At 55.2% G+C, this 26889-nt stretch overlaps 2 protein-coding genes across 2 annotated transcripts in view; both read left to right on the top strand.

The window, feature by feature from the left end:
* Positions 1-5082, top strand: part of Coro1c (coronin 1C) — a 72037-nt gene extending 66955 nt beyond the window's left edge. Inside the window, exons 9-11 of the mRNA XM_069994659.1 lie at positions 1633-1690; positions 1786-2031; positions 2888-5082. Of these exons, the coding sequence (XP_069850760.1) occupies positions 1633-1690; positions 1786-2031; positions 2888-3007 (424 nt within the window). The 3' untranslated portion in view covers positions 3008-5082. The remainder of the gene's footprint in view (positions 1-1632; positions 1691-1785; positions 2032-2887) is intronic.
* Positions 5083-13736: 8654 nt separating this feature from the next.
* Positions 13737-21481, top strand: Selplg (selectin P ligand). Its single transcript, XM_069994657.1, has 2 exons — positions 13737-13860; positions 18435-21481. Exon 2 carries the CDS (start codon positions 18440-18442, stop codon positions 19625-19627), a length of 1188 nt encoding a protein of 395 aa, XP_069850758.1. The 5' UTR covers positions 13737-13860; positions 18435-18439; the 3' UTR covers positions 19628-21481.
* The last annotated feature ends 5408 nt before the right edge of the window (positions 21482-26889 follow it).

Raw genomic sequence — 26889 nt, 5'->3', positions numbered from 1 at the left:
TACCTGGGTGTGTTTCGGAGTGAATTATTATCTCTTTCCTGCCTTCACTACTAGAGTGGAACAGTTACATGGCACATGGAGCTGATTAAGTGTATCTCAAACTTAATCAAATAATGAAACCTTTACTCTTCAGAGTGAAGCTGTGGCTCATGGCCTGGTGGGCGGGCAGGCCCTGGGATAGAAACCCAGTGGCATTCCTGTCCTTGAGGAAAGAACTAGGTTCCAGCCAAGGGTGTCCTAAAGTAGAGAAGTCAAAGCTTCTGCCAGGGGTGGAGGTGGCTGGATTGGCAAGCTGGGCTGTGTTGTGGTTTCTGCCTCTCATCATAATGCTAGTGAGCTTCCTCCAGAGCAGGCTTGTCCCACACACCCAACAAAAGATCCACAGTGAGGCTGCCCACCGGCCCTGGTGAACACCAGAGCTTTACAATCATGTATGCGATTGACAGATGTGTGATCATGCTGAGTACTGGTGTGTGACATAACTATGTGAACTTGCCAGGCACTGGTGGCTCACGCTTGTAATCCTAGCTACTCAAGAGGCTGAGATCTGAGGATCATGGTTCAATGCCAGCCTGGTCAGGAAAGTCTGTGAGACTTTCTCTAATTAACCACCAGAAAACTAGAAGTGGTGCTGTGGCTCAAGTGGTAGAACACTCGCCTTAAGCTGAAGAGCTGAGGGACAGCACCCCGGCTGAGTTCAAGCACCAGGACTGATCAAAAACAAACTAACTATATGAACTTAAAGTGGGTTGTTGTCCTGGTAATATGAAAGAACTGATACTTTCTTGCATCTTTAAAAATAATAGGAGAGTGGCTGGGAAGGTGGCACAGTGGTAGAGCGCTTGCCTTGCATGCTTGAGGCCCTGGGTTTGATTCCTCAGCACCACATAAGTAGAAAAAACTGTAAGTGGTACTATAGCTCAAATGGTAGAGCACTAGCCTTGAGCTGAAGAGCTGAGGGACAGACAGCACCCAGGCCCAGAGTTCAGGCCCCATGACTGACACCCCCCCAAAAAAAAGGGGGGAGAATATTTATAAATCCCTTTTTTATTGATCATTAAAGATTATCAAGATTGATTGAGAAAGGGGTCTTGCTGTGCTGGTATCCAACCAAGATCCTCTAACCACCGCGTGCTGGGTTTACAGGCATGTACTACCACATCCAGCTTCATCATAGGTTTTTTTTTTTAAAGTAGCTAAAGTAATGAAGGAAAACTGGCACCAATAATTAAAATAGCGATAGATTCGGTCTTAAGATCTTATCCAGACTAGTGGCGTGTTTCAGTGGTAGAGAGCTTGCCTGCCTGTCACGCATAAGGACCTGGGCTCGAACCCCAGTACTTCAAGAGGACCCAGCACCCAGGGCATGGACCCTGCTCCCACTGCCTAATGACACGGTGACTTTTCACAAGGGACTTGCTCCCGCGCTCCTACCTGTACCAATATCCCCCTGCCACCCACTTGGCTTTCTTATCTGTAAAGTGGGACTGTGGGCCTTGCCTCCTGCCCGGGGGGTCACGTGAGGGGCAGTAAGAAGCACTTCCTGTCTGGGCCGCTGGGAGAAGGTGGTAAGATGCCGCTCTCTTACCCCGTGTCACTTCATGAGATGCTGCCTTTCTGTCTCCTTTGAAGGTTCTTCAAGCTCCACGAGAGAAAGTGTGAGCCTGTCATCATGACAGTCCCCAGGAAGGTGGGTACCCAGTTTGGGGCAAGACATGTTAAAAATCAAAGCGAGCCAACACACCTTGTCTTCCTTACTGAAGGGCCCACACGTGTCTCTTGCAGTCCGACCTTTTCCAGGATGACCTGTACCCCGACACAGCGGGGCCGGAAGCCGCGCTGGAGGCTGAGGAGTGGTTCGAGGGGAAGAATGCCGACCCCATCCTCATCTCCTTGAAGCACGGCTACATTCCTGGCAAAAACAGGGATCTCAAAGTGGTCAAGAAGAACATTCTGGACAGCAAGCCCACAGCAAACAAGAAGTGTGACCTGATCAATGTCCCCAAGAAAAGCACAGACACGGCCAGCGTGGTAAGCAGACAGGAATGTGCGTGCCCATGCAGGGAGTGGACAGTGGACTCGGGGCACAGGCAAGAGTCCTGGGGCGTGGGGCGTGGGGCTCGCTGAGCTCCGTTCACACTGGGCTCCTTCGGCTCGGGCTTTTAGAATGCTGGCAGTGGAGAGCAGTGTCCTGCCGTCTCTGGGGAGAGGACAGGACCTCAGGGGTCTTCCCCTAGACCCTCCTGATAGAGAAGAAATAGGAAGATATGGAAGTGTGGGGTCACGGGAGGCAGGAAGAGAAGCCTTGGCAGGAGGAAGTGGCTAGAATTGGGGTGTGGCTCGTAGTCTCCGTCAGCAGTTTTCAGCAGTGGGTGGGGCTAGCAACACAGATGACCTGAGCCTGGGGCAGAGGCCCAGGACCACTTGCCCATCCCTGCCCCTGAGGAGATGGGGTGGCCACTGGAGCACTGCCACCCCAGGAGAACAGGTGCCGAGGGGAGAGGAGTGTGGGGGCCAGGAGGAGGCTGGAGGGTGGCGATGCTGTGGAGCCACCCCTACCTGCTCCCGTGGAGCTGCTCCCGTGGGCTTGTGGCGGGCGGCCTGAGGGATGCTCTCATCCTGCACTTTGCCACCTGGGAGTCCTTGCCCGGGTAGGTAAGGCGTAGGCACGGGACCAGGGGTCGCGCTGAGCTCTCAGCGGGGCTGACCCGTATCAGTTGTGTCCTCCTTGAGGCCCAGATGCCATGGCTTTGACCTTTTTCAGCTTGGTGGCGGTGGCTTCCATCTGCAGAACAGAAAGTCGCATTGTAAGGACTGTGCTGAATGGAGCTGGTTTACTGCCCTGTGGTCACCACTTTTCTGTTTGTTTGCTTTGCTTTGCTTTTAGCAAAATGAAGCCAAGTTGGATGAGATTTTAAAAGAGATCAAATCTATAAAAGACACAATCTGCAATCAAGATGAGCGCATTTCCAAGTTAGAACAGCAGATGGCGAAGATAGCCGCCTGAAGGCCCCACCCCCTAACCCATGGGAGCAAGAACTTGTGCTGGGTAGCTGGCTGTTGGTGTGGTCCTCGGGCGGGGGGAGGGGGGAAGGGAGGCACTGCCATCTGGAGACATTCCATTCAGATCTGTCAACCAGCGATAGGCCACATTCCAGTAGGAACTCAATTCCTCTCCTAAATTTGCAAAATCAAGAGCTGAGCTTTTTTTATCCGAAAGCTTTTCTGACGTTTTAAGTGTTATGTGACTTGTTGAACTTTTAAAAGACAAACGTGCTACTTTTAAAATCCCAGATCTTCTGAATTTTAGAAAACAAATCAATTCTGATTCAGTGTCGTGCCCAAGTACCTTTTTTTTTTTAATGACTAGGGACCAATGCCACATTGCTTTTTGTATTTCTTTCTTTTTTTTTAAATGTTGCCAAAACCAAAAGTAGCTTTTTTTTTTCTTTGTATTTTGCTACTTTGCAGTATTTGTGTGGGTTGTTTTTTTTTTCCTTAATTTGAAAGGGACAGCACTGTGTATGTTTATAAGGAAATGAAGATATTATTTTGTATAAACACTCATCTGAGAACAATCAGCGGAAGCCACATGGTGCTGGCTCCTTTGCAGCACAAACCTGGTCATTGTAGTGACTATGGAAGGAAGACTTGAAAAAAATCACGTGGACCACATTACCATCCGCATTCTGTCGAGTCTCCTGATCAAAAAGAGCTCACATCCTGTCTCTTCCTCGCTTTCCTTTCTCTTTTCTAGAAATCGGGTGGGTGTAGCAGAATGGAATATTGCTTGACCCTGTGCTTCAGACGATTATAATCTAACCTAAACTCGCATGCGTTTCTGCGGTTTTGTTACCCACACAGAATGTCGCCTTCATCACGTTGAACATGACGGCTCAGGTTTGGTCCATGCTTGACCAGGGCACCCCAGACAGGCAGACTGGCATGTTGCTGAGTGTCCCTGCCCGTGACAGTCACTTGCCTGGTTCTCGAGAGCAGGGGCTGGAGGGCATTCGGGAAAATGGTCCCATCTCCTGCATGACCCCCTGCTGTCCCCAACACCCACAGAGCGCTCCTCCTCCCTCCTCTTCACCCTGCTGCGACCTCTCAGGGCTCCCCAACCAGTCCTGCCTGGCCGCCCGCCTCTCAGCCCTCACCACGGTCAGCAAGGCGAGGCTCAGGGAACACTGGATGTGGAGACTGAAAAGCATGATCTAGAATGACGCAGGGGCAGGAGCACAGGACCCCTGCTGTCCCTCTGAGCCCTCCGCCTGGCCCGTTCTGTCTCTGCGCCTCATGTCCTCATCCTAACTGATCACAGAGGCCCCTGGTAAGCACGGATGGCCAGCATGCCCCGGCCCGCTGGAGCTTTGCGCTTTTCTGTTCTCACAGCGCATGCTTGTGAAGCCAGACTGAAGGAAGGCACTTCTGTCCCGGAAGGGCTTGTTGGTGACTGCCGCGGGCGGGGGCTGGCCGCAAGGGTACGTACAGGGAGCCAGCATGTAGGCGGAGCGAGACAGCTGGTTAGATCGCATGGCCCAACTGGGGGACCTGGCCGCTGGCAAGGGAACCAACTCCTAACCAGCCATACCCGGCTCCCCTCACGGTTTCAGAACATCTGGATGTTTGGTGTGGTGGTGTGTGTGTGCGCATGTATGTGTGTGTGTGTTTAATATTGACATAGGTATGGGATGTAAAGTTACAGTGACTTGTCGTTCACGCTGCACTGTTCGGATGAGCTCTTCTGAGATGCAGAAAAATGTGTTGAGGTTCTGAAAGCAAAAGAAGAGGGAAAGAAAGTTGCGGACGGTGGTGATGCCGCAGGGGACTGTGGCTCACAGAAGAGGGGGCGCCGGGCCTGCGCTCCCGGCCCGACTGCAGCCTCCATTCACGGCCCAGAGTTGCCTGGAGCTTTGTGGATTCTTTCCTGTCTCCCAAGTCGTGCTCGCCAAGCGTCGTCTTTTAAAAGCCAGACGTCTGCAGGAGGACAGTGCACACCCCCGATCGGCTCTTATAGAGCGGCCATAGTGTTCTGTCAAAAACACTTGCTTCCATTTTCAAAGATAAAAATCATTGATTACAGCTCCGCGTCCTGTGTTTCTTTCATACCAGGCCGTCCCACCGTGACACCTCTGGCTCTCTGAGCCACCAGGGGTCTCTGTTGTTCAGGAGGACCCGGCCTTCTCCATTGCAACAGCCGCAGGACCTGGGGCCCCGAGCTCAGCCTCTGAGCCCTTCCCTTGGTGACATTCCATGTGGTTCAAGACACACCTGCGCATGCCCACTGTGGCTGACTGCCGCCGTTGCCATGGCCAGCTTGCTCCCTTCAGTAGCCTGGGTGTCTTACTCCTGTGAACCCCCGGTCCCCTCCACTTCACCCTTAACAGGATGCCGTTGCCGACGTTTCAGTGTGGCCAGAAATTTACCTTTTTCCAAATGTTTGTAAATGTAAAGGGCAGCATGATCTCTTTCTTGGGGGGGCCTTGGCCTAGGAGGCCTGCATCGGGCAGGCAGGACAAGGGAGCACTTGGCAGGAAGGAGTTGCAGACCTCTCCAGAGACAGCGCCCGGCGGGAGGCGCAGTGGTCTGTTTAGCGGGGACGAGTCTGCTTCGGCTGCCTGATTCTTTGCCAGCAGACCTGGGGGCCGTCGCGTTCTCCCCAGACGGCCAGCCAGACCCTGTCTGGGACAACTTCTATTTTTTAAAGAGTTACTTCCTTCACTTATTTGATGTTCTGTGTCCAGAAAAAGTCTGTTGGGTCTTAAGAACCTGTTAATTTTTGAAGTGGCCAGTTTCTCTTTCTGGTGGCATCTTCAGTGCCAAAACTTGTCATGGGGTCTTTATCCAGGGCACAGCGTTCCTTCCAAGGGGCAGTATTCATTGCCCAGACTGGACAAAGCTCTTTAGTCCCAGACAGAAGTCCCTGTCCCCTCAGAGTGGCAAAGTATGATGTGTTAGATGGCACAGCTCGCTGGGAGGAAGGCACACAGAGACATCCATGGTCTTTTTTGGTGGTGGTGGGCCTTGAACTCTGGGCTTGGGCACTGTCCCTGTGTTCTTCAGCTCAAGGCTAGCACTCTACCACTTGAGCCACTTCCAGTTTTCTGGTGTTTATTTGGAGATAAGATTTGAGATAAGAATCTCACAGACTTTCTGCCCAGGCTGGCTTTGAACCACAATTCTCAGATCTCAGCCTCCTGAGTAGCTAGGATTACAGGTGTGAGCCACCAGTGCCCGGCTAACATCCATAGTCTTAACATTCTGACCTTTATTTTTGTGCTAATCCGTGTCCCTGAGCTTTTTAAATTTTGTTGAAGGGTTGGCAGTCCACCACTTGAGCCATAGCTCCACTTCTGCCTTTTTGGGAGTTAATTGGAGATGAGAGTCTCACAGATTTTACTGCTTCGTCTGGCTCTGAACCAAGATCCTCAGATCTCAGCCTCCCGAGTAGCTAGGATTACAGGTGTAAGCCACTAGTACCCAGCCTTGTTCCGACCTTCAACCCAACAAGGTTAATTCTAGCTTTTAAGAATATATCTACGGCTGGCTGGTCCACACCTGTAACCCCAGCACTTGAGAGGCTGAGCAAAAGGATTGAGTTGGGGACAGTTGAGGGCTATATAGCAAGACAATGTCTTAAACTCTTGACTATAATAGTCTCAGTTCCCTATGATTTTTGTATTCCAGAACAAAACTTTAATTGAATATATTAACAAATTAGTAATTATTAAAATAATCACTGTAGTTCAGTAGGGATGCATACACCAAGATAGTCCTAATGGAATGAATAGCTGGAGGGAAATGAAACTTGCAAGAAGAGACTGGGGTAACTCAGGGTGACTGGGGTAACTCAGGCTTATGAGGGGGGTACTCTGCCACTGAGCCACACTGCCAGATTTTTTTCTTTTTTCTTTTGTTGGTTGTGAGGCTTGAATTATGGGCCTGGATGTTGTTCCTGAGCTCTTGAGCTCAAAGCTAGTGCTCTACTGCTCTGAGCCACAGTGCCACTTGCAGTTTTCTGCAGGTTAATTGGACTTTCCTGCCTGGACTGGCATTGAACCATGATCCTCATATCTCAGCTTCCTGAGTAGCTAGGATTACAGGCATGAGCCACTAGCACCTGGCTGCCAGCCTTTTTTTTTTTTTTGCCAGTCCTGGGGCTTGAACTCAGGGCCTAGACACTGTCCCTGAGCTTCTTTTGCTCAAAGCTAGCACTCTACCACTTGAGCCACTTCCAGTTGTACTGAGGAATCGAACTCAGGGCTTCATGCATGCTAGGCTAGCATTCTACTACTACTAAGTCACATTCTCAGGCCCTTCCACCAGTTTTTTTCCATGGTGTGGATTTTTTTTTTTTTTTTTGAGATAGGGTCTTCCTGCCCAGCCCGGTGCCTGGACTGTGATCCTCTATTTTTGACTTGCTGCCATAGTTAGGATAATCAATGTGTGCCACCATACCCAGCTTCTCCCATTGAGATGAGGTCTTGTGTCCCCAAACTGTGATTCTTATCATCTTAGCCTCCCAATACTCAACTGAAACTTTAAAAAAAAAAAATCTTTTAAAGGAAATGAGTCACTATCTCCACTTCAGGCTAGGAGAAAGATATTAAGCGCCAAAGCAATGGAATGAGTCACAAAAGATAGATTGGCCACATTAAGAAAATACTGATTTTGCCTTCCTTTCTCCCCCCAAAAAGCCATAGGAACTGGGACATCGTTTTTAAACCACTATATGAAGGGGACAGAAGATGGTAGGGGATGATGTGCACGCTGGGAAAGGCGTTCAGTCTGAAGTTGGGCTGAGGGTAGAGGAATCACCGCCGCAACCCATCAGCTTTGGGGTTTGTGACAGGACCAGAAGTTAGGCCTCCGTCACAGGGTTGTTGCAGACTTGTTCCTATCGGGAAGTGCTGTCCTAGGTGAAGCAGACCAAGTACCTGTGGTTCACAGCCTCAGCTTCGCACTGCTCAGATATGGGTTCCAAATGACACGCTCTGTGGTCACCCCTGTCTGTAACATAAGCAGCTATTTGAGTGCTGGGTCCTGGGTTCTGTTCCCAGCACCATCACACTGATGTGGGACTGTCACGGAGAGACAAGGTGGACATTCTCATGAACTCTGACCTAGCACACTTCCCCTTGTAAGGATGCCGGGCCACAGGCTGCACAACCTCACAACTCTGTTCCCGGTCTCTATCCACCTGTTCCTGCCTTCCTGCCACTGCTTCCAGAACTTTCTAGAACAATTTCTCTGAAGGAGTCCAGTTCTCCCCTTGTCTGGAGGATAAAAAGTGGCACTCAAAAAGTTTGACCAGCCAGGTGCCGGTGGCTCACGCCTGTCATCCTAGCTACTCAGAAAGCTGAGATCTGAGAATCACGGTTCAAAGCCAGCCGGGGCAGGAAAAATCTGCGAGAGACTTGTCTCCAATAAACCACTAGAAAACTGGAAGTGGCGCTGTGGCTCAAGTGGTAGAGCGCTAACCTTGAGCTGAAGAGCTGAGGGATAGAGCTCAGACCCAGAGTTCAAGCCCCACACTGACAAAAAAAAAAAAGTTTGACCACATGCCAGGCACCAGTGGCTCACGCCTGTCATCCTAGCTACTCAGGAGGCTGAGATCTGAGGATCACGGTGCAAAGCCAGCTCGGGCAGGAAAGTCCATGAGACTCATCTCCAAGTAACCACCATAAAACTGGAAGTAGCGCTGTGGCTCAAAGTAGTAGAGCACTAGCCTTCAGCTGAAGAGCTGAGGCCCAGGGCACTGGGAAGGTGGCTCAGTGGTAGAGTGCTTGCCTTGCATGCATGAGGTCCTGAGTTCGATTCCTCAGCACCACGTACACAGAAAAAGCTGGAAGTGGCGCTGTGGCTCAAGTGATAGAGCGCTAGCCTTGAGCTTGAAGAGCTGAGGGACAGCGCCCAGGCCCAGAGTTCAAGCCCCATGACCGACTACCCCCCCCAAAAAAAAAGAAAAAAAAATTTGATCATATATATCCGGACACTGGTAGCCCAGGCAAGGTGACAGACGGAACTAGCCGTCACAGCCTGTGAACCAAGTCACCCTCCCCCACATTAACCTGAGCGCACTCGCTTTCCTGCTCGCTTTCCTGGGGTAGGAAGTGGAGCTCTTCAGAGCTGAGTCAGGACAGGCACAGCATGCCACAAACACATACAGGCTGCCCGGCCCTTAAATCGTGACGGGTCCACGTGGCTTCGCATTCTCCTCACGGTAAATCCATGACCTCTTTGGTGGGGCTGGGGGCCCGTGTGTCCTTCCCTGTCCTCATCTGGTCTTCAGGGGCTTCTTCCTCCAGGCTCCCTGTCACTCACCACTGGCTCCAGGAATGTGACTTCTGACCAGCACCGGTGACACGCCTTTACAGGCTGCTCGGGAGACTGAAATCGAAGGATCGCAGTTCAAAGCCAGCCTGGACAGTCCCGGGTTGAGCTCCATGAGTCCCTTGCCACAACTTCCAGAGAGAGCAGAATTTTCCTTTACAGCGATGGTGACAGGACATCTGGGTGTGGCTCCCCAGCTCTGTGCCTGAGGTCCGGCTGTGTTGGGTTTGTCTGCAGTCCAGTCACCTCCTGTGTGTAATCTATGAGATCTGAGATCTGCAGTCCTGCCTGCAGCAGCAGGCCCTATTCACCCACCTAGCCCAAGGAGGGCTCTGTGCCCAGGGACGGTTGCTACAAGGGAAGCCTTTGCTGCTCCCCCCCTCCCCCCCTTGTGGATGGTCACTCCATCTGGAGCATGCTTTTGCCTTCCAGATCCTTGTCTTGTATCTTGTCGTGGGGCTTGAACTCAGGGCCTGGGCGCTGTCCCTGGACTTTTCTGCTCAAGGCTAGCGCTCTACCACATTGAACCACGGCATCACTTCCAGTTTTTGTGTGGTTCATTGAAGGTAAGAATCTCACAGACTTTCCTGCCTGAGCTGGCTTCAAACTGTGATCCTCAGATGTCCAGTCTTCTGAGTAGCTAGGATTAGAGGTGTTAGCCACAGGCACCCAGCTGTTGTTTTTGTCATTGTTGTGGTGGTGGTGGTTATTGTGTTTGTGTGTGTGTGTGTGTGTGTGTGTGTGTTGAGACAGAATCTTGTCACATAGCCCAAGCTGTCAAAGTCACAATCTTTCCACCTCAGCATCCCAAGAGCTGGGATTACAGGCATGCGTCACCATGCTCATCTTTGCTCTGTAGCTTTCGAGGTCTGGGACCAAGCTTCATGGTGCCTAAGGCTACTCAGTGAGCTTGAAGAAAACCCCTGTTCTTTACACGGTGGAGAAATGGTTCTACCCGGTAACCTGGAAATCAGCTCCTAGTGCGGCCTGGACTAGCAGCCAGAATCGGGCTGAAATGCACATGCCCCAGAGCTCAGTTCCTGTTTGAAGAGGGGAATAGAATCCTGAACATGGTGGCCCGAGTAGCTGTTTCCCCTTCAGATAACTAAGATTGGCATACCCATCCCCCCCCCGGCCCCCCATACATCCCTGGTCCCCCGACCTTCGCTTTCACAGGAACAGAGGCTTGCAAAGTGGGGATATTTTTAAAGCCTCTGCCCCAGAGATCCAGCCAGCCTGAGTCACACCCAGCTTCCTAAACAGCCAGGGTTCCCAGGCTAGCCCATGGCTGGGCAGGGAAGGAAAGCAGAGACCTGACTGGTTATGTGGTTGGCTGAATGGGTCTTTGTTCCTATTTACCAACTGTTAAATTGATAGGCTTTTTGTGATTGGTGGAGCCTTAGTTCTGTTTTTCTTTAAGTCATTCCCAAGAAACGGCTTAGGTTTTGCTTGTGTATGAATGAAGCAAGGTGTAGGCCCCGGTCCAGGTGCTGTCTGCTCAGGAGTCCTTCAGCCCCGCTCTCCTTATTTCCCTTATTTGCTTTAACATGAATGAATTTAAACTTAATGTCTCAACAGGTGCTGGTGGTTCACACCTGTAATCTTAACTGCTCTGGAGGCTGAGATCTGAGGATCACAGTTGAAGCCAGCCCAGGTAGGAAAGTCCATGAAACTCTTATCTCCAATAAACTACTCAGAAAAATCCGGAAGTGGTGCCGTAGCTCAAGTGGTAGAACACTAGCCTTGAGTAAAAGACGCTTAGGGACAGGGCCCAGGCCCAGAGTTCAAGCCCCAGGACCAGCACAAAATTAATAAATAAAATTAATGTCTCCATCAAGGGAGATTTACGTAGTATGGGATTTCTCTATCTCTGTCTGTTTCTCTCTGGTGGTCCGTGGGGATTGAACTCAGGGCTTCACACTTGCTAGACAAGTACTCTACCACTTGAGCCACATCCCCAACCCTCTTGAACATTGGTTGTTTTTTGTTTGTTTGTTTTGCCAGTCCTGGGGCTTGAACTCAGGGCCTGGGTGCTGTCCCTGAGCTTCTTTTGCTCAAGGCTAGCACTCTACCACTTGAGCCACAGTGCCACTTCTGGCTTTCTCTGTGTATGTGGTATTAAGGAATCAAACCCATGGCTTCATGCATGCTAGACAAGCACTCTACCGCTGAGCCACCTTCCCAGCCCAACGTTGGTTGTTTTTGAGGCGAAGCCTCGCTTCGTGCCTGGGTTGGGCTGCACTCCTCCTACTTCTGTTTCCTCCATGGGGTGACAGGTGTGCTCCACTGTACCCAGACATTGTTGAGGTGTTGGTTTTTTGTTTGTGTGTTTGGTGTTGGTACTGGAACTTGAACTTAGAGACTTGAGTTCTTGTTTGGCTTTTTGTTGTTGTTGTTGTTCAAGACTGATGCTCTACCAATTGAGCCACAGCTCCACCTCCCCAACCTCCTCTACCTCCCGAGTGACTGGGATTACAGGCATGAGCCACCACACTGGCTCTGGGTTGCATTTCTAGAAAGAGAAGTCCGTTCACGCGGAACGCTCGCGTCTCGCAGGTGCCAGGTGCAGTGAAGATGCCGTGTCACGGCCTTCACAGTGACAAACCGGAGTCTCTGTGAACGTGACATCCCCTCAAAGATAGGCGGAGAGGCTCACGTCTGACCTGCAGTGGAGAGGTGCCTTGTCCCTTACATGAAGAGAGAACCAGCCTGGCTGGGGTGCGGCTCAGAGCTAGAGTCTGCCTGGCACACACGAGGGTCTGGGTTCACCCCTAGCAGCAGCAGCAAATAACAACAACAGCAATAATAATAATAATAATGTAAAGCCTGCTGATATGCAAAGAATAGCCAGTGTCACTTCCCCCCAGTCAGCCTGCACACTCACAGGCTGGGAGTGAAGATGATCAAGGGTTTGGGTTCCAATCCTGCCTCTGTCTCTGCTCACTCACTGCTTCTGTTTTGTTGTTGTGGTGGTGGTGGTGGTCATGGGGCTTGAACTCAGGGCCTGGGCATTGTCCCTGAACTTTTTCACTCAAGGCTAGTGCTCTACCACTTAGAGCCACAACTCTTCTTCTGGCTTTTTTTGGTGGTTCTTTGGAGGTAAGAGTCTCATGGACTTTCCTGCCCCAGATTGGCTTTGAACCGTGATGAGCTTCAGATCTCAGCTTCCTGAGCAGCTGGGATTACAGGTGTGAGCTGCCGTGGCCCAGCTGGGTTTCATTTTCACACGAGCTGTGTGCAGGTGGAGTGCAGCCTTCTGTGTGTGTGTGTGTGTGTGTGTGTGTGTGTGTGTGTGTGTGTGTGTGTGTGTGTGTGTGTGTGTGTGTGTGTCCTGACCCCTGGCCTTGGGCCCCATCCCTTCCCTTCAGAGCCTGTTCTGGGAATTGTCAGGCCAGCCAGCCCTGGGCCAACACTCCCTCCCCTCCCCTCTCCTCCCCTCCCCTGCTCATCCCAAAGTGGCACGCTTGCCACACTGGCTGTTGTAATGGCCTGCCCTCTTGTTTACTTGCTAGCCTGCCTCCCTGGGGTGCAGGGCGTACAGGGGAGCCAAGAGCCCCGACATGTGTCTAGCCTGGGGTGGCAGAGGTGGCCAGGGAAATAACACCGGCCGATCTCAGCTGAGCCTTGTAATCTAATGGTGTGTGTGTGTGTGTGTGTGTTGGTGGTGGTGGTATGGGATTTAGACTCGGGTTTTAGATAGTTTTTGTCTGATACCAGCCTCTTGTGTCACTGGGATTATTCACAGATTCAACCATGCCCAGCTTGTTAGTTGAGATGAGGTCTTGTTAACATTTTGCTGGGCTGACTCCAGCTCAGATCTTCCCCATCTCCACTTCCCTAGTAACTGGGATTATGAAGGTGAGTCATGGTATCCCCGATGCCCAGGGAACTTCTTCATTGCTGCTCAGGGACCTAAGTGAGTCCAAAGATAATGTCTAAATGTGAAACTATACCATTATTTGTAAACCCCATGAAACTCTGTGCTTTGTGCGTTCTACTTCCTGCCCAGTCCTGGGTGAGACGTGAGACCCATCCTCTTCCTCATTTGTTCCACCCCTCCCCACCCCCCTGCCTTTTCCAGGCATGGTCCCCTTTGTACCCTACGGTTCCCTGACTGCTGAGTAACTCTCTAGCCCTTCTGGGGTGTGTATGGTGGGGAGTGAACACTGTTGGGTCCTCCTGCTACCTAAGGGCTCTTTGGCCCTAGATGGTTTCCAGAACGTTCTTAGTGTGTTCAAGAACAATGGCAGGCCGGGCAGGTGTCTGTTTGTCTTGCTGCCCACCCTTCTTGATCAACTTTGTCACCCAAACTGTCACAAACAAGGGGGTGTGGGCTGTCACGTGACCAGCCTGAGTAACCACATTCTCGCTTCCTTCTTCCACACACTGCTGTTGGGGGTTGGTGAATCTGGGGCCACGGCCGGGAGCTGGGGGTGCCACACGGTGGCCTAGCACTGCGAACGGTGTCACAGAAGCAGAGTCCCCTGTGGGCCCGCGCGGCTGCCGTCTCCTGCTCCACTGAGCGTGGTGAGTGCCCCTTGGGAAACCGCGGCCAGTGGCTGGGTCCCGGGGGACCGGGGACCCGGGCCTCCAGCCTGGGACGGGCCCAGGGTGGGAAGGCTGGCCCCTGGGGAGGCCTGGGGCGGCTCCCAGGGAAAGCTTCTGATCGTGGGGGCCACAGGGACTGGGGATCCCCCTCCCAGAATATCCCACCCCTTCCTTTCAGGAGAGGGAGACTCAGGCCCAAAGAAGGGAAGGCATTGATTATTGTTAAGGGGCAGAGCTGATTTTTAGTCTGTCTGGTTCTAGAAAAGAGAAGGGTGTGGGTTTTCTGTTCTTGTTGTTGTTTTTTTTGGGGGGGTTGCTTGTTTTGGGGGGAGGAGAGTCATGGGGCTTGAACTCTGGGCCTGGGCGCTGTCCCTCAGCTCTTCAGCTCAAGGCAAGCGCTCTACCACTTGAGCCACAGTGCCACTTCCTGTTTTCTGGTGGTTTATTGGAGATAAGCGTCTCACGGACTTTCCAGCCTGGGCTGGCTCTGCACCGTGACCTTCAGATCTCAGCCTCCTGAGTAGCTAGGATGACAGGCGGGAGCCACCGGCGCCCGGCAGGCATGAGGTTTGTCCTGAACTCACCTATATGATGGAGCTGTGAACATGCCATTCTTGGCTTGTGTTCTGATTCTGTGTCTTTGCGATGAGGCTGGCCTCTGTTAGCCCAGCTGGCTACCCACAATCTCGATCCTCCTGCCCCAGCCTCCGCGGTGGCTGGCATTACGGGTGTGCGCTAGCTCGCCCAGCTGCCACCAGCAGTTTTGGTTTTGGTTTTTAATCAGATGGAGAAGACTGCATTGGTCGTGACAAACCACTACAATATTAGATTTAGGGAAGGTCGGGGGTGTGACTCAGTGGCACAGCGCCTGCCTAGCCAGTGTGGGGCTGTGAGTTCAAGTCCTAGTGTCGGGCTGGGAACGTGGCTCAGTGGTAGAGCGCTTGCCTGGCATGCATGAGGCCCTGGGTTCAGGTCCTTATCACCACACACACAGAAAAAGCCGGCTGTGGCGCCGTGGCTCAAATGGTAGAGCGTTAGCCTTGAACAAAAGAAGCTCAGGGGCAGTGCCCAGGCCGTGAGTTCAAGCCCCAGGACTGGCCAAAAAAAAAAAAACCCCACAAAAAACCTGGTGCCAACAACAACAAAGAAAATTAGATTGAGGATACGCATTGTTATCAAATGCAATCAAAACTAAAGAACAAATAATAATTAGAGTACTGTTCATCTGGGTTTGGGGTGTTTTCTGGGCTATGGAGAGCTGAGAGCTAAGCATTTCCTCCTACACACCACATAGACAGATTTATTATCTGGGGGTTCCCCCTCTCAGCCACGGCCCCCCACCCTTCAGTCTCTGGATGGGATCTGGGCTTGAGGGCCCAGGGTCCCACCTCTTGGCAGGGGTGGGGCAGGGTCTGTGTCCGGGGCCTCCCTGGGGGTTGCCCCAGGGATTGGGGGAGCAGCCACAGCCCGCCAGGCTTGGCTGGCAGCCAGGGGTCAAACTCTGACAGCCTGACTTGGAATCAGGGCTCGGCTTGAGTGGGGTCTACACAGTGGGGAAGTCGGGGTGTCCTCCAAGCACCCCAGGGGGTGGGCAGGAGTCTCTTTGGGAAACGGGGGGGGTCCCTGGAGAGCAGCATCTCCTCCGGGCATCGTGGCTAGGAGCGGGCTGAGCTGGAATACGAGGCCGGCTCTGCCGGGCATGGTCCTTGGTGGGGACCCGTGGGGGGGCCAGACCTGGGCCTCTCCATCCCCTTGGGCGCCCTATGGAAGGGGGAGGGGATCGAGGGGCCTGGCCTGGCTGGGCTGCCCAGGCACATGGGTATTTCGTCCATCTCCTCCATTTGTCTGCTTACCTCCGCTCTGAGCCACACCCCGGAGTCCTGCCCAGCAAAGCTGGGCTCCTGGAGGGGAGGAGGGGGAGAGCGCCCAAACTCATCACCAGACAGTGTTCTGTGGCGGGGCCAAGGCTGAGGGGGGCTCGGGTGGGTGGGGCAGTGTGCTGGGCAGCTTGGGGCTGGCCACTCTGCTGCCAGGCCTGCCACAGGCTCCGGATGAGCCCTGGGGGTGATGGGGTGCCCGCAGAGTCCCTGCCCTCCACAAGCTTGAAGTATGGGGGGACGGGGGTGGGGCAGGCTGCCATGTGCCCACCGGCCACATCCTGGGCAAGATGGCCACGGTGGGATCTCTGCGCCTTGCTTTCCTGCTCCTCTGTCCCCAGGCCTTCGGTGTGGCAGCCCGCTGGCTGAAGCCTCCCGTTTCACAGAGGCAGAAACCGGGGTTCAGAGAGGAGCTCAGGGTAGCCCAGCTCGTGGGGGGGGGTGACTGTGGGACTCAGGCCCGCACGCCCGGGCCCGGGTGACTCTGTGCTTGGGCAGTATGGGTGCTGTAGGCCACAGGGCATCTGATGGGGAGGGGGGGCTTCAGAACCTGCTCTGCCCCCCCAAGGTAGGTGGGTCCCTGATTCTTCCTGATGCCTGCCCCACCCAGAAACACCCCACCCCACCCCCACCCTCCCACCCCCACTGCCAGGAAGTGGCCAGGGCTCTGGCTGCCGGGAACTGGAGCTGCCCAAGTGGGGCAGTGGGTAGGTGCAGCTTCGCCATGGTGAAATGTGGCTCTGGGCTGGTGGCTCCTTCCTGGAGTCCCTTCCCCCTAGGAAAGCAGGGCCAAGGTCAGGCCTGACTTCTCCCCCGCAGCCCCCCACCCCAGGAGGGCTCTTCAGCAGGCCTGGGGGGAGGGGAGAGGGGGGTCTGTTGCCCTGAAGGCATCAAAGACTGTCTGTCTGCCTCTGCCATAGTGTGTGAGTGTGTGTGTGTGTGTGCGTGTGCGTGTGCGCATGCGTGCGTGCGTGTGCATGCGTGCTGATACTGGGGTAGTTTGAACTCAGGGCCTGATGCTCTCACTTGGCTTTTCCCCTCAGAGCTGGCATTCTACCACTTGAGCTACAGCTTCACCTCCTTTTTTTTTTTTTTTATTGTGGTTGTTGTTGTTGATTAATTGGAGATAAGAGTCTCATGGATTTCCCTGCCTGGGCTGACTGAACCATCATCCTCAGATCTCAGCCTCCTGACTAAGCTAGGATGACAGGACTGTACCACAAGTACCTGGCAGCCTGGCACATTTGTCCCCTGCAGTTCTGGGACTTGAACTCTGGGCCTGGGCGCTGTCTCTGGGTTCCTTTTGCTCAAGGCTAGCACTCTACAGCTTGAGCCACAGCACCACTTCCAGCTTTTTCTGAGTGGTTTATTGGAGATAACAGTCTCATGGACTCTTCTGCCCAGGCTGGCTTTGAAATGTGATCCCATCACATATATGGTATATAACATATGAGCACCGTTATATATTACAGACTGTGATAGACAATTTGCTCCAGGAAAGTTAGAATGAACTTGTGACTTTAAATGAGCATCATTATTCCACAATACTGTGAATTTCCGGAAATTAAGTAATCACTTAATCACGATCAAAAAAAAAAAAAAAAAAAAGAACCTTGGGGAAGGGAGGGAGGGAGGGGATGGTAGGCGGAAAACAATGGAGGGGGTAACAATGTTCAAGAGAAAGTGGAAGTGTACTCATTACCTCACTCATGTAACTGTAACCCTCTGTATAGTATCTCTACAATAAAAAAAAATTAAAAAAAAAAAAAAAAAAGAAATGTGATCCCAGATCTCAGCCTCCTGAGTAGCTGGGATTATAGATGTGAGTCACCAGTATATATATATATGACCAAAAAAATGGGGCTGGGAATGTGACTTAGTAGTAGAGTGTTTGCCTAGCATGCTTGAAGCTCTGGGTTCGAGTCCTTAGTACCACATATACAGAAAATGCCAGAAGTGGCACTGTGGCTCAAGTGGTAGAGCTCTAGCCTTGAGCAAAACAAGCTCAAAGACAGTGCCAGGCCCTGAGTTCAAGCTGCAGGACTGGCAAAAAAGAAAGAAAGAAAGAAAGAAAGAAAGAAAGAAAGAAAGAAAGAAAGAAAGAAAGAAAGAAAGGAAGGAAGGAAGGAAGGAAGGAAGGAAGGAAGGAAGGAAGGAAGGAAGGAAAGAAAGGAAAGAAAGAAAGGAAAGAAAGAAAGAAAGAAAGAAAGAAAGAAAGAAAGAAAGAAAGAAAGAAAGAAAAAAGAGGCAAAGTTTCTCTACTCTGTCAGGAGGAATGCCTTTTTTTTGGTCTGTGGTGGGGCCTGAACTCTGGGCCTGGGCACTGTCCCTCAGCTCTTCAGCTCAAGGCTAGCGCTCTACCACTTGAGCCACAGCGCCACTTCCGACCTTTTCTGCTTATGTGGTGCTGAGGATTCAAACCCAGGGGCCTCATGCATGCAAGGCAAGCACTCTACCACTGAGCCACCTTCCCAGCCCCAAGAGGAATACCTTTATTAGGTAATAATAATAATAATTTTAAAAATAAATAACAGCTGCCGCCCACAGAGGGGCTGGCCAGGCATGTGCCGGGGTCCACGGGCATGGCTCAAGCCCTAATACCCACCCCATACCAGACCCGGGTGGGCATGAGGTCCTGGGTGGAGCCTGGGGTGACGCTGTCCCTGTGTCCCTTAGGTACGATGCTTCCACAGCTCCTGCTGCTGCTGGCGTTGCTGGGCCCGGGCTGCGGCCTCCCGCTGGGGGACCCCTGGAGGAATGGAGCCAAGGCAGCCCCGGGCCCCCTCCCTGCCCGCATCCGGAGACAGGTGGCCCTGGACGAAGAACAGGATGAGGATTATTTCTCGGTAGGCACGGACCCACCGGAAACACTGGACAACCACACCAGGGTACTGGGAGCAGACGCTGAACCTCTGAATGCCACGACCACTCTGGGACAAGAGGCTTCTGCAGGACCGGGAACCCCTGATCCAGCCACCGTGGCTGCTGCCACTGGGGGGTCTGTGGGCCCCCGTGCAGGGCACAGTGCAGGTGGGACACAGCGGGGACCAGTCTCAGCGGGCAGGGCCACGGAACTGACACCTGCGACTGTTTCCACCGTGGTGACTCCAACTACAGACGAAATCTTGTCCACGGGACCCGCAGCCACCGAGACAGAGACCATACAACCAGCACCCACGGAAGCACAGACCATGCCACCGGCAGCCACAGAGGCAGAGACGATGCAACCGGCAGCCACGGAAGCCAAGGCCACGCACACGGCAGCCACGGGGGCAGAGGCTGCCCCACCAGTGGCCACGGAGGCAAAGACCACGTGGCCACTGGCCACAGAGGTGCTGACCACAAAGCCCACGGGCACGGAGGCTGTGTCCACAGAAGCCCGGTCCACAGAGCCCGGCACCACGAAGTCTCAGTCCACAGAACCCCCTGCCACTCTCGCCGCCGTCTTCAGGGGGAAAGACGCACCCCAGAACACGCTGGAGGCTGCCAGCAGCTCACCTGGCACGGACTGGAAGGCCGGGCAGGTGGTCCCGGCGGTGAGCTCCATGGCCCCCAGTCCCACGGGGGCGTTGGAGCGCATCCCCGTGAGACAGTGCCTGCTGGCCATCCTCATCCTGGCCCTGGTGGCCACCCTCTTCCTCGTGTGCACCGTGGTGCTGGCCGTCCGCCTCTCCCGCCGGAGCCACACGTACCCCGTGCGCAGCTACTCTCCCACCGAGATGGTCTGCATCTCGTCCCTGCTGCCCGACGCGGGCGAGGGGGCCCCCGCCGTGGCCAATGGGGGGCTGCCCAGGGGCCAGGGCGGAAAGGCGGAGCCCCTAGAGGACCACGACGGCGATAACCTCACCCTGCACAGCTTCCTCCCGTAGCCCCCCTGCTCCCCGGCCCGCGGGCGCCCCCTGTGGCCCGGCCGCAGCGGCGCAAGGCCACACGTCTGGGCTTCTCGGCTGGACCCCCTCCCCCTCCCCGGGGTCCTTGGCTGCCCTAGGCAGAGACAAGGGTCTTGCAGCCATGTGGGACTGGCCAGCAGGGCTACCTCCTCCTCCCTCCCGCCCCTGGGCCTGCAGGCCAAGGACCCTGGCAGGTGCCATGTTGCCTGGACAGGCCCTCTCCTTGCTTGTGTCTCTGGTGTCCCTCGTGCACCCCACGCCTGCTCACGTCCCTCCTTGTTGAGGTCACTCAGCAGGAAGGAAGGGTCACGTGGACAGGGGGCTGTGTCCTGCTCCCTTACCCCCCCCCCAGGGACAGCTGGGGTTCTCTGGGTGGCCCAGGATGAGACCCCGCGCCTGGGAGGGGCGGGTGGGTTTAGGGGAGACCCTCATTTGGGATCAGCGTCCATCTGGTGATAGAGTGACCCCATCCGGCCCTCGGGGACCCTGGCCTCATACGCCGCACAACCTCCCGGCAGCCCAAGGCCTGGGCCAGCGGAACGGCAGCAAAGGCTTTTAGAATTCTACGAGCGGGTAGACTTCGTGAAGAAGGGCAACAGATTCCTTCAGGAGATTCGTCAGAGCCCAGGGCCCCCTACAGAACTTTTATTATTATTATTATTATGTTGCCAGTCCCAAAGCTTGAACTCAGGGCCTGGGTGCCATCCCTGAGCCTCTCTGTGCTCAAGGCTAGTGCTCTACCTCTTGAGCCACTTCCGGCTTTTCCTGAGATAAGAGGCTCACAGACTTCCTGTCTGGGCTGGCTTCGAACCTTGATCCTCAGATCTCAGCCTCCTGCGGAGTTAGGATTGCAGGTGTGAGAGCCTGCCCCCAGCACCCTGCAGCCCGCAGAAAGCATTGCTGGCTTAAGAAGACCAAACTCCAGAAAACAGAAGACTAAAAATAATCCCACTTCCATCTCCTTCTTTCCTAGTTTTGCACAACGTCAGGTGTGTGCCTGGGGGGGGGTGGGAGGCGTCAAAGGCAGGCCGATTGCCCGCTGCAGTCTCAAGGTGTAGGAGTCAGCAGGTCTGCTCTGATTGGTTGGTTTACATAGGGTGTGGCGAATCAGCACACAGCCCACGGTATAAAACCCTCCTAGACTCCGCCGCTGTCAGAAGGCAGAGCAGCTGCTGCCTTTAACTGGGTGGCTTCTCTCCTGAGTAAAGTTCTTCCCACTTGCCCTTTGTTGTGAGTTTGCAAGGTAAGAACCCCTGAAGAAGATGGAGGAGTCTCTGGCCATGGCTGTCTCGCTAGCAAATGCTACTAAGCTGGAGAAAGGACTGCAGCCTCTGGGGCTGCCTGTGGAGCCCAGCATGGAATCTACCCATCACGGAAAATGCCAAGTCCTTCACAGAGTCAAGGTTGCCTCCTTCAGACAGCCCTCCCTGAATTCATCATCCCTGAGCTGATTGCCCGTAGCCTCGGCCCTTCTAATGGGCTGCCACGCAGGGTGGGAGGGGGGAAAGGAAGGACTTTGTTCAGTCCCCGCCCATGACCCAGCTCTGGGCGGTAGAATCAGGTTCCCCAGTTTAGACAAACACACCTGTCTGTGTCCAGGCCAGATGAACCCCTGCCTCTCCTTCCTTGCTGCCCCCCCCCCGCTAACAGCACTCCCCCATCCCACCTGGGGGGTTCCAAGGGGCCAACTTCTTCTCAAAGGGCAAGACAGTAAATTTTCCAGGCTGTGCGTAACACGTCCTTGGTGTTCTAACTTCCCACCCTTTATTCTCAGCGCCCTGGATCAACAAACGGGCACGGCTGTGTTCTAATAAAACTTTATTTACAAACAGGCTGGGTGGAGTGCTGACTCGTGAGTTCAGCATAGGGTGGCCAGCGTCCAGCTGGCCAGGACCCTCCGATGTTAGCGCCTCCAGACCCGCACCGGGAGAGGTTCTTTAGCCCCCAGTAGGGCTGCTGGCCCCTACTTAGGTAACACACCCCAGGCATTGGCATGACGTCACCCCCAAAACCACATCCATCCTTCCAGGGACAGAGCAGAGAACCTACGCTGGGAAGCTGTGTGTTTAGGGGTGAGCGCGGCAGACTGGACGTTCTACCAAGAGCCGGCTGCTTGCCTCCGAAGGCCGGAAGCAAGTGCTGCCTTGTCTGGAGAGGAATAAAATTCACCTCTTCTAGAAAATACCTCCCACTGGGAGAGGGTAAAGGCCCTTTCGCTCTCAGGCTCCCGTCCAGCCTTCCATCGCAGTTCCAAAAGGAGACTGAGTGAGAATTATGATTATTATTTTTGTCGGTCATGGGGCTTGAACTCTGGGCCTGGGCGCTGTCCTTCAGCTCAAGGCGAGCGCTCTACTGCTTGAGCTACAGCGCCACTTCCAGTTTTCTGGTGGTTTATTGGAGATAAGAGTCTCACGGACTTTCTTGCCTGGGCTGGCTTTGAACAGCGATCCTCAGATCTCAGCCTCCTGAGTAGCTGGGATGACAGGCGTGAGTACCGGCGCCCGGCTGTGAGAATCATTTTTATAAGGAGCCTAAGGACCCACAATGGGGTCACAGACCGAGGGGCTGAAGGACTGGGGGACTCTGAGCTGATCCCCGAGGCTCTGTCCCCCATCTCCCTGAGGGCTTCTGGATGCCATGGATCGCACAGGTCTGGGTTTCTACCTGGAGGAGGAGGGGGACCCCCCCCCACTATCCCCCCTCCCACTACCTCCCTATCCACCCCCTCCCCACCAGTAATTCCACAGCACTGATGGTGGATATTCAAATAACCACCAGGGGGCGCCCGCCACCAGCTCCCGAAGCCCTCAGTAGCCTGGGCCTCCCGACCTGTCCTGTCCTATCTGCGAGGAGAGGAGAGGGAGGCAGGAAGGAAAGGAATAAGGGAAGGAGGAGGAAAGAGATGGAAAGAGGGAAAGGGGAAGCAGGGTGGGGGTAGAGAAGGAAGGAGAGAAGGGAGAAGGGGAGGGGAGAGAGGAGGGCAGGGAGGAAGTGAGGTAGGTGGGCTAGAATCCCCCCAAACCCAGGTCCCCCTCTCTCAGGTCCCATTTCGTATTTGAGTACACGAAGGCTCAGAGAGGTTGCGGGACTTGGGTGTAGGCACCAGCTTGAACATCCCAGACGCAGGATCAAACGCCTCGGACCTGCTGGTGCCAACCGTGAGTGACCAGAGCCCAGCTCCTGGAGGAAGGGCTGGCAGCTTTCTAAAATTGCCAAGTCTCCTAGACAAGCCCCGGGCCAACGCCGCCACCCGCTGCAGAATTCCTCCCCAGAAACCACTCTCGGCCTCTGCCAGCCCCAGCTTGGTGGGGGAGGGCTGTGTCGCACTGGGACATAGACCCTGGGCACTGCCTGTCCATGGTCCCCATAGGGTACCCTAGGGGACTACGGCACCAGAGATGCCAGTTAGTCCTGCCAGGCCTGTTTGGCTCTGGTTATCTTCCTCCTGAAGGGACAACTCCAAGTCTGGGGTGGGGGAAGGAGGGTGGCCCCTTCCTAGGGGGTGGAGAGAGTTAAAGAGGCCGACATAGCATTCTGCCCAGGAAAGGGTAAGTACACAAGTGACAAGGGTTTATTTTGTTGGTCATGGATCTTGAACTCAAGACCTGGGTGCTGTCCCTGAGCTCTTTTTGCTCAAGGCTAGCACTCTACTACTTGAGCCACAGCGCCACTTCCGGTTTTCTGGTGGTTCACTGGAGATAAGAGTCTCACAGACTTTCCTGCCTGGGCTGGCTTCGATCCGTGAGCCTCAGATCTCAGCCTCCTGAGTAGCTAGGATGACAGGCGTGAGCCACCACCGTCATCCAGCAGCTACAAGGATTAAAAACAAACAAAAACCAGATGCTTGGGAGGCTGTGATGAGGAGGCTTGTGGTTCAAAACCAGCCCAGGAAGAAAAGTTATCTGGGTGGAAATACATCCCAGTATTGGGGGGAATTATGGGTGAACTGGATTTCCTGCTTTTGACTTTTCCTGTGATCCTCATATTCCTCAGCAGACAAGATAAAATTGTGTGAGGAAATTGGGGACGGGAAAGGAAGGGGGGTGCGTGGAGGACTTCCGGCAAAACCCTGGCCCTGTGGTTACTCCCGCTGGGCACAGAGATTAGCAGCCCCTCCACCCACCTGCCCCACTTGGGGGGGGGCAAATGGCCCTCGATCCTCCTGCTCAGGCCCCCTGTATGCTACAGCACACACGTGCATCACCCGGCCTGCTTGTGATGGGGTCGCTCTGCCTGGGTTGGCCTTGAAACGCCATCTTCTCAGTCTCTGCCCCTGAGTAGCTAAGCTGACAGCGTGCCCGCTTTCTGCCCCTGCTGGGCATGGTCTGCCCCTGCTGGGCATGGTCTGCCCCTGCTGGGCATGGTCTGGCACGGGGTGGTGTGGTTGGTTTTGCACTGTGGAAGATATCTGGGGATGAAGAGATGTGGTGCGGGGGGGTGGGGGATTGAGTGGACACTGGTGGGGTCTCGGATTTAAGACTTGCTATCCGGTCACCGGGTTCAAATCCCGGCCCTGCCGGCTCAGCGTGCGGTGGAGGGGGAGGGTTCAGGAGGGGCACTGCCTGCTGGCGCCCGGTTGGTCCCCATGGAGGGGCGATGGGACCCTCCAGGGGGCGCCATGGAGGCCCCTTGCCCCCTCCCTGCTCCCCCAGCCCTGTCCGCCCTGTCCGCCCTGTGGTGTGCCGAAGGCTTTGTGTGTTGGCCTAAAATTAGCTCATGGATTCCTTGGCTGCCCGGCCCCAGCTTCCAACTGACAATTCAAACCAGATGTTTCCAGCTGTCCCCCCTCCCCCCAGCGAAGCTGCGGATCGGGCTGGGGGGGAGGGGGGAGTGTCTGGGCCTGTGTGCGCAGCCCCTCCCCCGTCCCCCAGGGCTGGGACACCTTGCTAAATGGGGGGGAGGGACCCTGCCAGCCACGGCCCTGCCACCACCCGCCCTCCCCTCCCCCAGCCTTGCCAGGCCAGGCCGCGGTGACAGGACCCCGTCCCCGCCCCAGCCCCGGCTTCTCACCAGTGGGGACACTGAGGCCCGGGCCTGCTGGGGATGGCGGCAGCAGCAGCAGCAGCAGCGAACCCCGGGGGGCCTGGAGGGAGGCAGCCCCAGCGCCCGGCCCTGTCCCCCCCACCCCAGTCTCGGCTGCGGCCCGGCCCGGTCGGCTACAGCGCGGGCGGTGTGCGCAGGGCGGCGGGTCACCAGGGTCGGCAGCTGGAGGGAAGCAAGGAGGCGGGGAGCCTGGCTGTGGGAGGCCCTGCTCCCGAGAAGTGGGGTGAGCAGAGCCCCGAGTTCAGCTCTCAACCCCTCCCTGCGCCCTCCCCCGCGCCCTCCCCTGCGTGTCGTCCGCCTGGTCAGGAGGGCAGCCTGGGCCAGGGCGGCGCGGGCGGTGGGGAGGGGGAGGGGCAGCCACGCCGGGCCCCCACCCCTGCCTTGTCCATCTCCACGGCCCGGTGTGGGGCTGAGGGGGAGCGTGCACGCACGTGCACACACGCACATACACACAGGCGCACACGCATACACACAGGCGCACACACACACACGCACAGGCGCACACACACACGCACAGGCGCACACACACACGCACAGGCGCACACGCATACACACCCCTTTGAGTCACAAGGTCATCAAACACGCAGGTCTGAAGGGCACAGTCTTGCACGTGCGTGTGTGCACCCCAGAGCCACACCCACATCCCCGCTCTAGAACCTTCCCTGTGCCCCTGGCCAGCCTCCCTCCAGTGACAGCTCCCGAGTCTGACCTTCATTCTAAAGCTTCATAACGATGCAACCCTGCCAAGGGTGCTTTTGCTCTGGCGCGGCGTGGCGTGGCGTGGCTTGCACGTGCATGGCCCACCGCATCCGTAGGCAGGAATTCCTGACACAAGGAGAAACTATACCAAGAATCACAGACTATCAGAGGGTAGAGAAACCGCCGCTGACCCCTCCCAGCCTGAAAAGGGAAACTGAGGCTCAGCTCACATAGAGGACCTCCCAGTTTTCAAGCCTTGCCTACCCCCCTGGCGAGAACAGCCCAGCCCCCAGTCTAGTCTTCCCAGAGCAAGTCTCAGGCCAGCCCTTTCCTGCCCCAGGGCCTTTGCACTTGCTCTTCCCTTGGCCTGGAAGCTCCTTCTGCCTTTGCACACTGAGTTCAGCCTCTCTCTAAGAGGCCACCCCTCAGCTGCTAAAATAGCTGCCTGGCACCTGCCTTTGCCCCAATCCAAGCTACGCCGTCTCCTCGACTTTTCAATTTCCTCCACATCAGCTTAGGGCTGGTGACTTTTCTTCTTCCTGGTTGATCTGTCCTCTGCATCTGTCTCCACTTCCAGCCTGGCCTCCCTTTCCCTCTCTATATCCGGCAGGCTGCATGGATTGCCCGGGGGATGGGGGGGACTGGTTGAGCAGGTGCTAGGACAGAAAAGCCTCTGATTCTGGTCCCAAGAGGCTCACGGTCTTTCGAGTCGGGTATAGAGACCTCAGCAGCCCCGATGTCCTCAGGGTCAAGTTTGGGAGCCCCTGGGGGTTCAGGGGTCCCCAGGCACTGCCCAGCGGCCCCCCCCACGCTGGGATTCCTGGAGTTGGTGACCGCTGAGCTACCAGGTTTGGAGAGGGTCTTCAGGTCAAAGCTCCCACCACGGGGAAACTGAGGCCCGGGGAGGCATCACAGCACACCCACAGCTCTGGTCTGTCCAGAGGAGGCCATATTCTACCTCCACGGAACAGCCCCACGGGTGCCCCTCTGCCGGTCAGGCCCCTCCAGCCACATGAAAGGCCGGGCTATTTCTGCCCTGGGGGGAACTGTGTCATTAGAAGTGGTTTTGGATCCATGAGGGGCCGGGGCTTGAGGTGCGCCAAGCCCGGGCTGGGCCTTGAGCTCAGCTGGGCGTGATCCTGGCCAGGCCCTGGGCTGGGGGGAGCTTCTCCCCAGACCCCCATCTTGGTTGTTCTGTAGGGCAGGGCTGCGGCCACTAATTACAGTGGACACGGGGCGGGGCTCCCAGTGCCCTCAGGCTGGGCGGGGGGCTGGGCCCCACGCCAGGCCTCTGAAATTACAGCTTGCGAGTGCCACGGGCCTGCCCACGCTCCTGGAGACCCGGGCCGGGCCCCACACGTGTCCCAGAACGAGAGCACATGGCCGGGGGGATGTGTGGAAAGACGAGGCCTGGCTGCAAAGCCTGCAGGCCCAGCTCATCTCCTCCTGAAGGACAGACTTCATTTTGTTGTTGTTGTGGCTCTTCGTTTTTGTGGGGT

The sequence above is a fragment of the Dipodomys merriami genome, unplaced genomic scaffold (assembly GCF_024711535.1).
Source record: "Dipodomys merriami isolate MVZ:Mamm:240054 unplaced genomic scaffold, mDipMer1.0.p SCAF_45, whole genome shotgun sequence".
Classification (NCBI taxonomy): Eukaryota; Metazoa; Chordata; class Mammalia; order Rodentia; family Heteromyidae; genus Dipodomys; species Dipodomys merriami.
The sequence above is the reverse complement of the archived record's forward strand: the minus strand, read 5'-3'. Positions and strand labels throughout refer to the sequence as shown.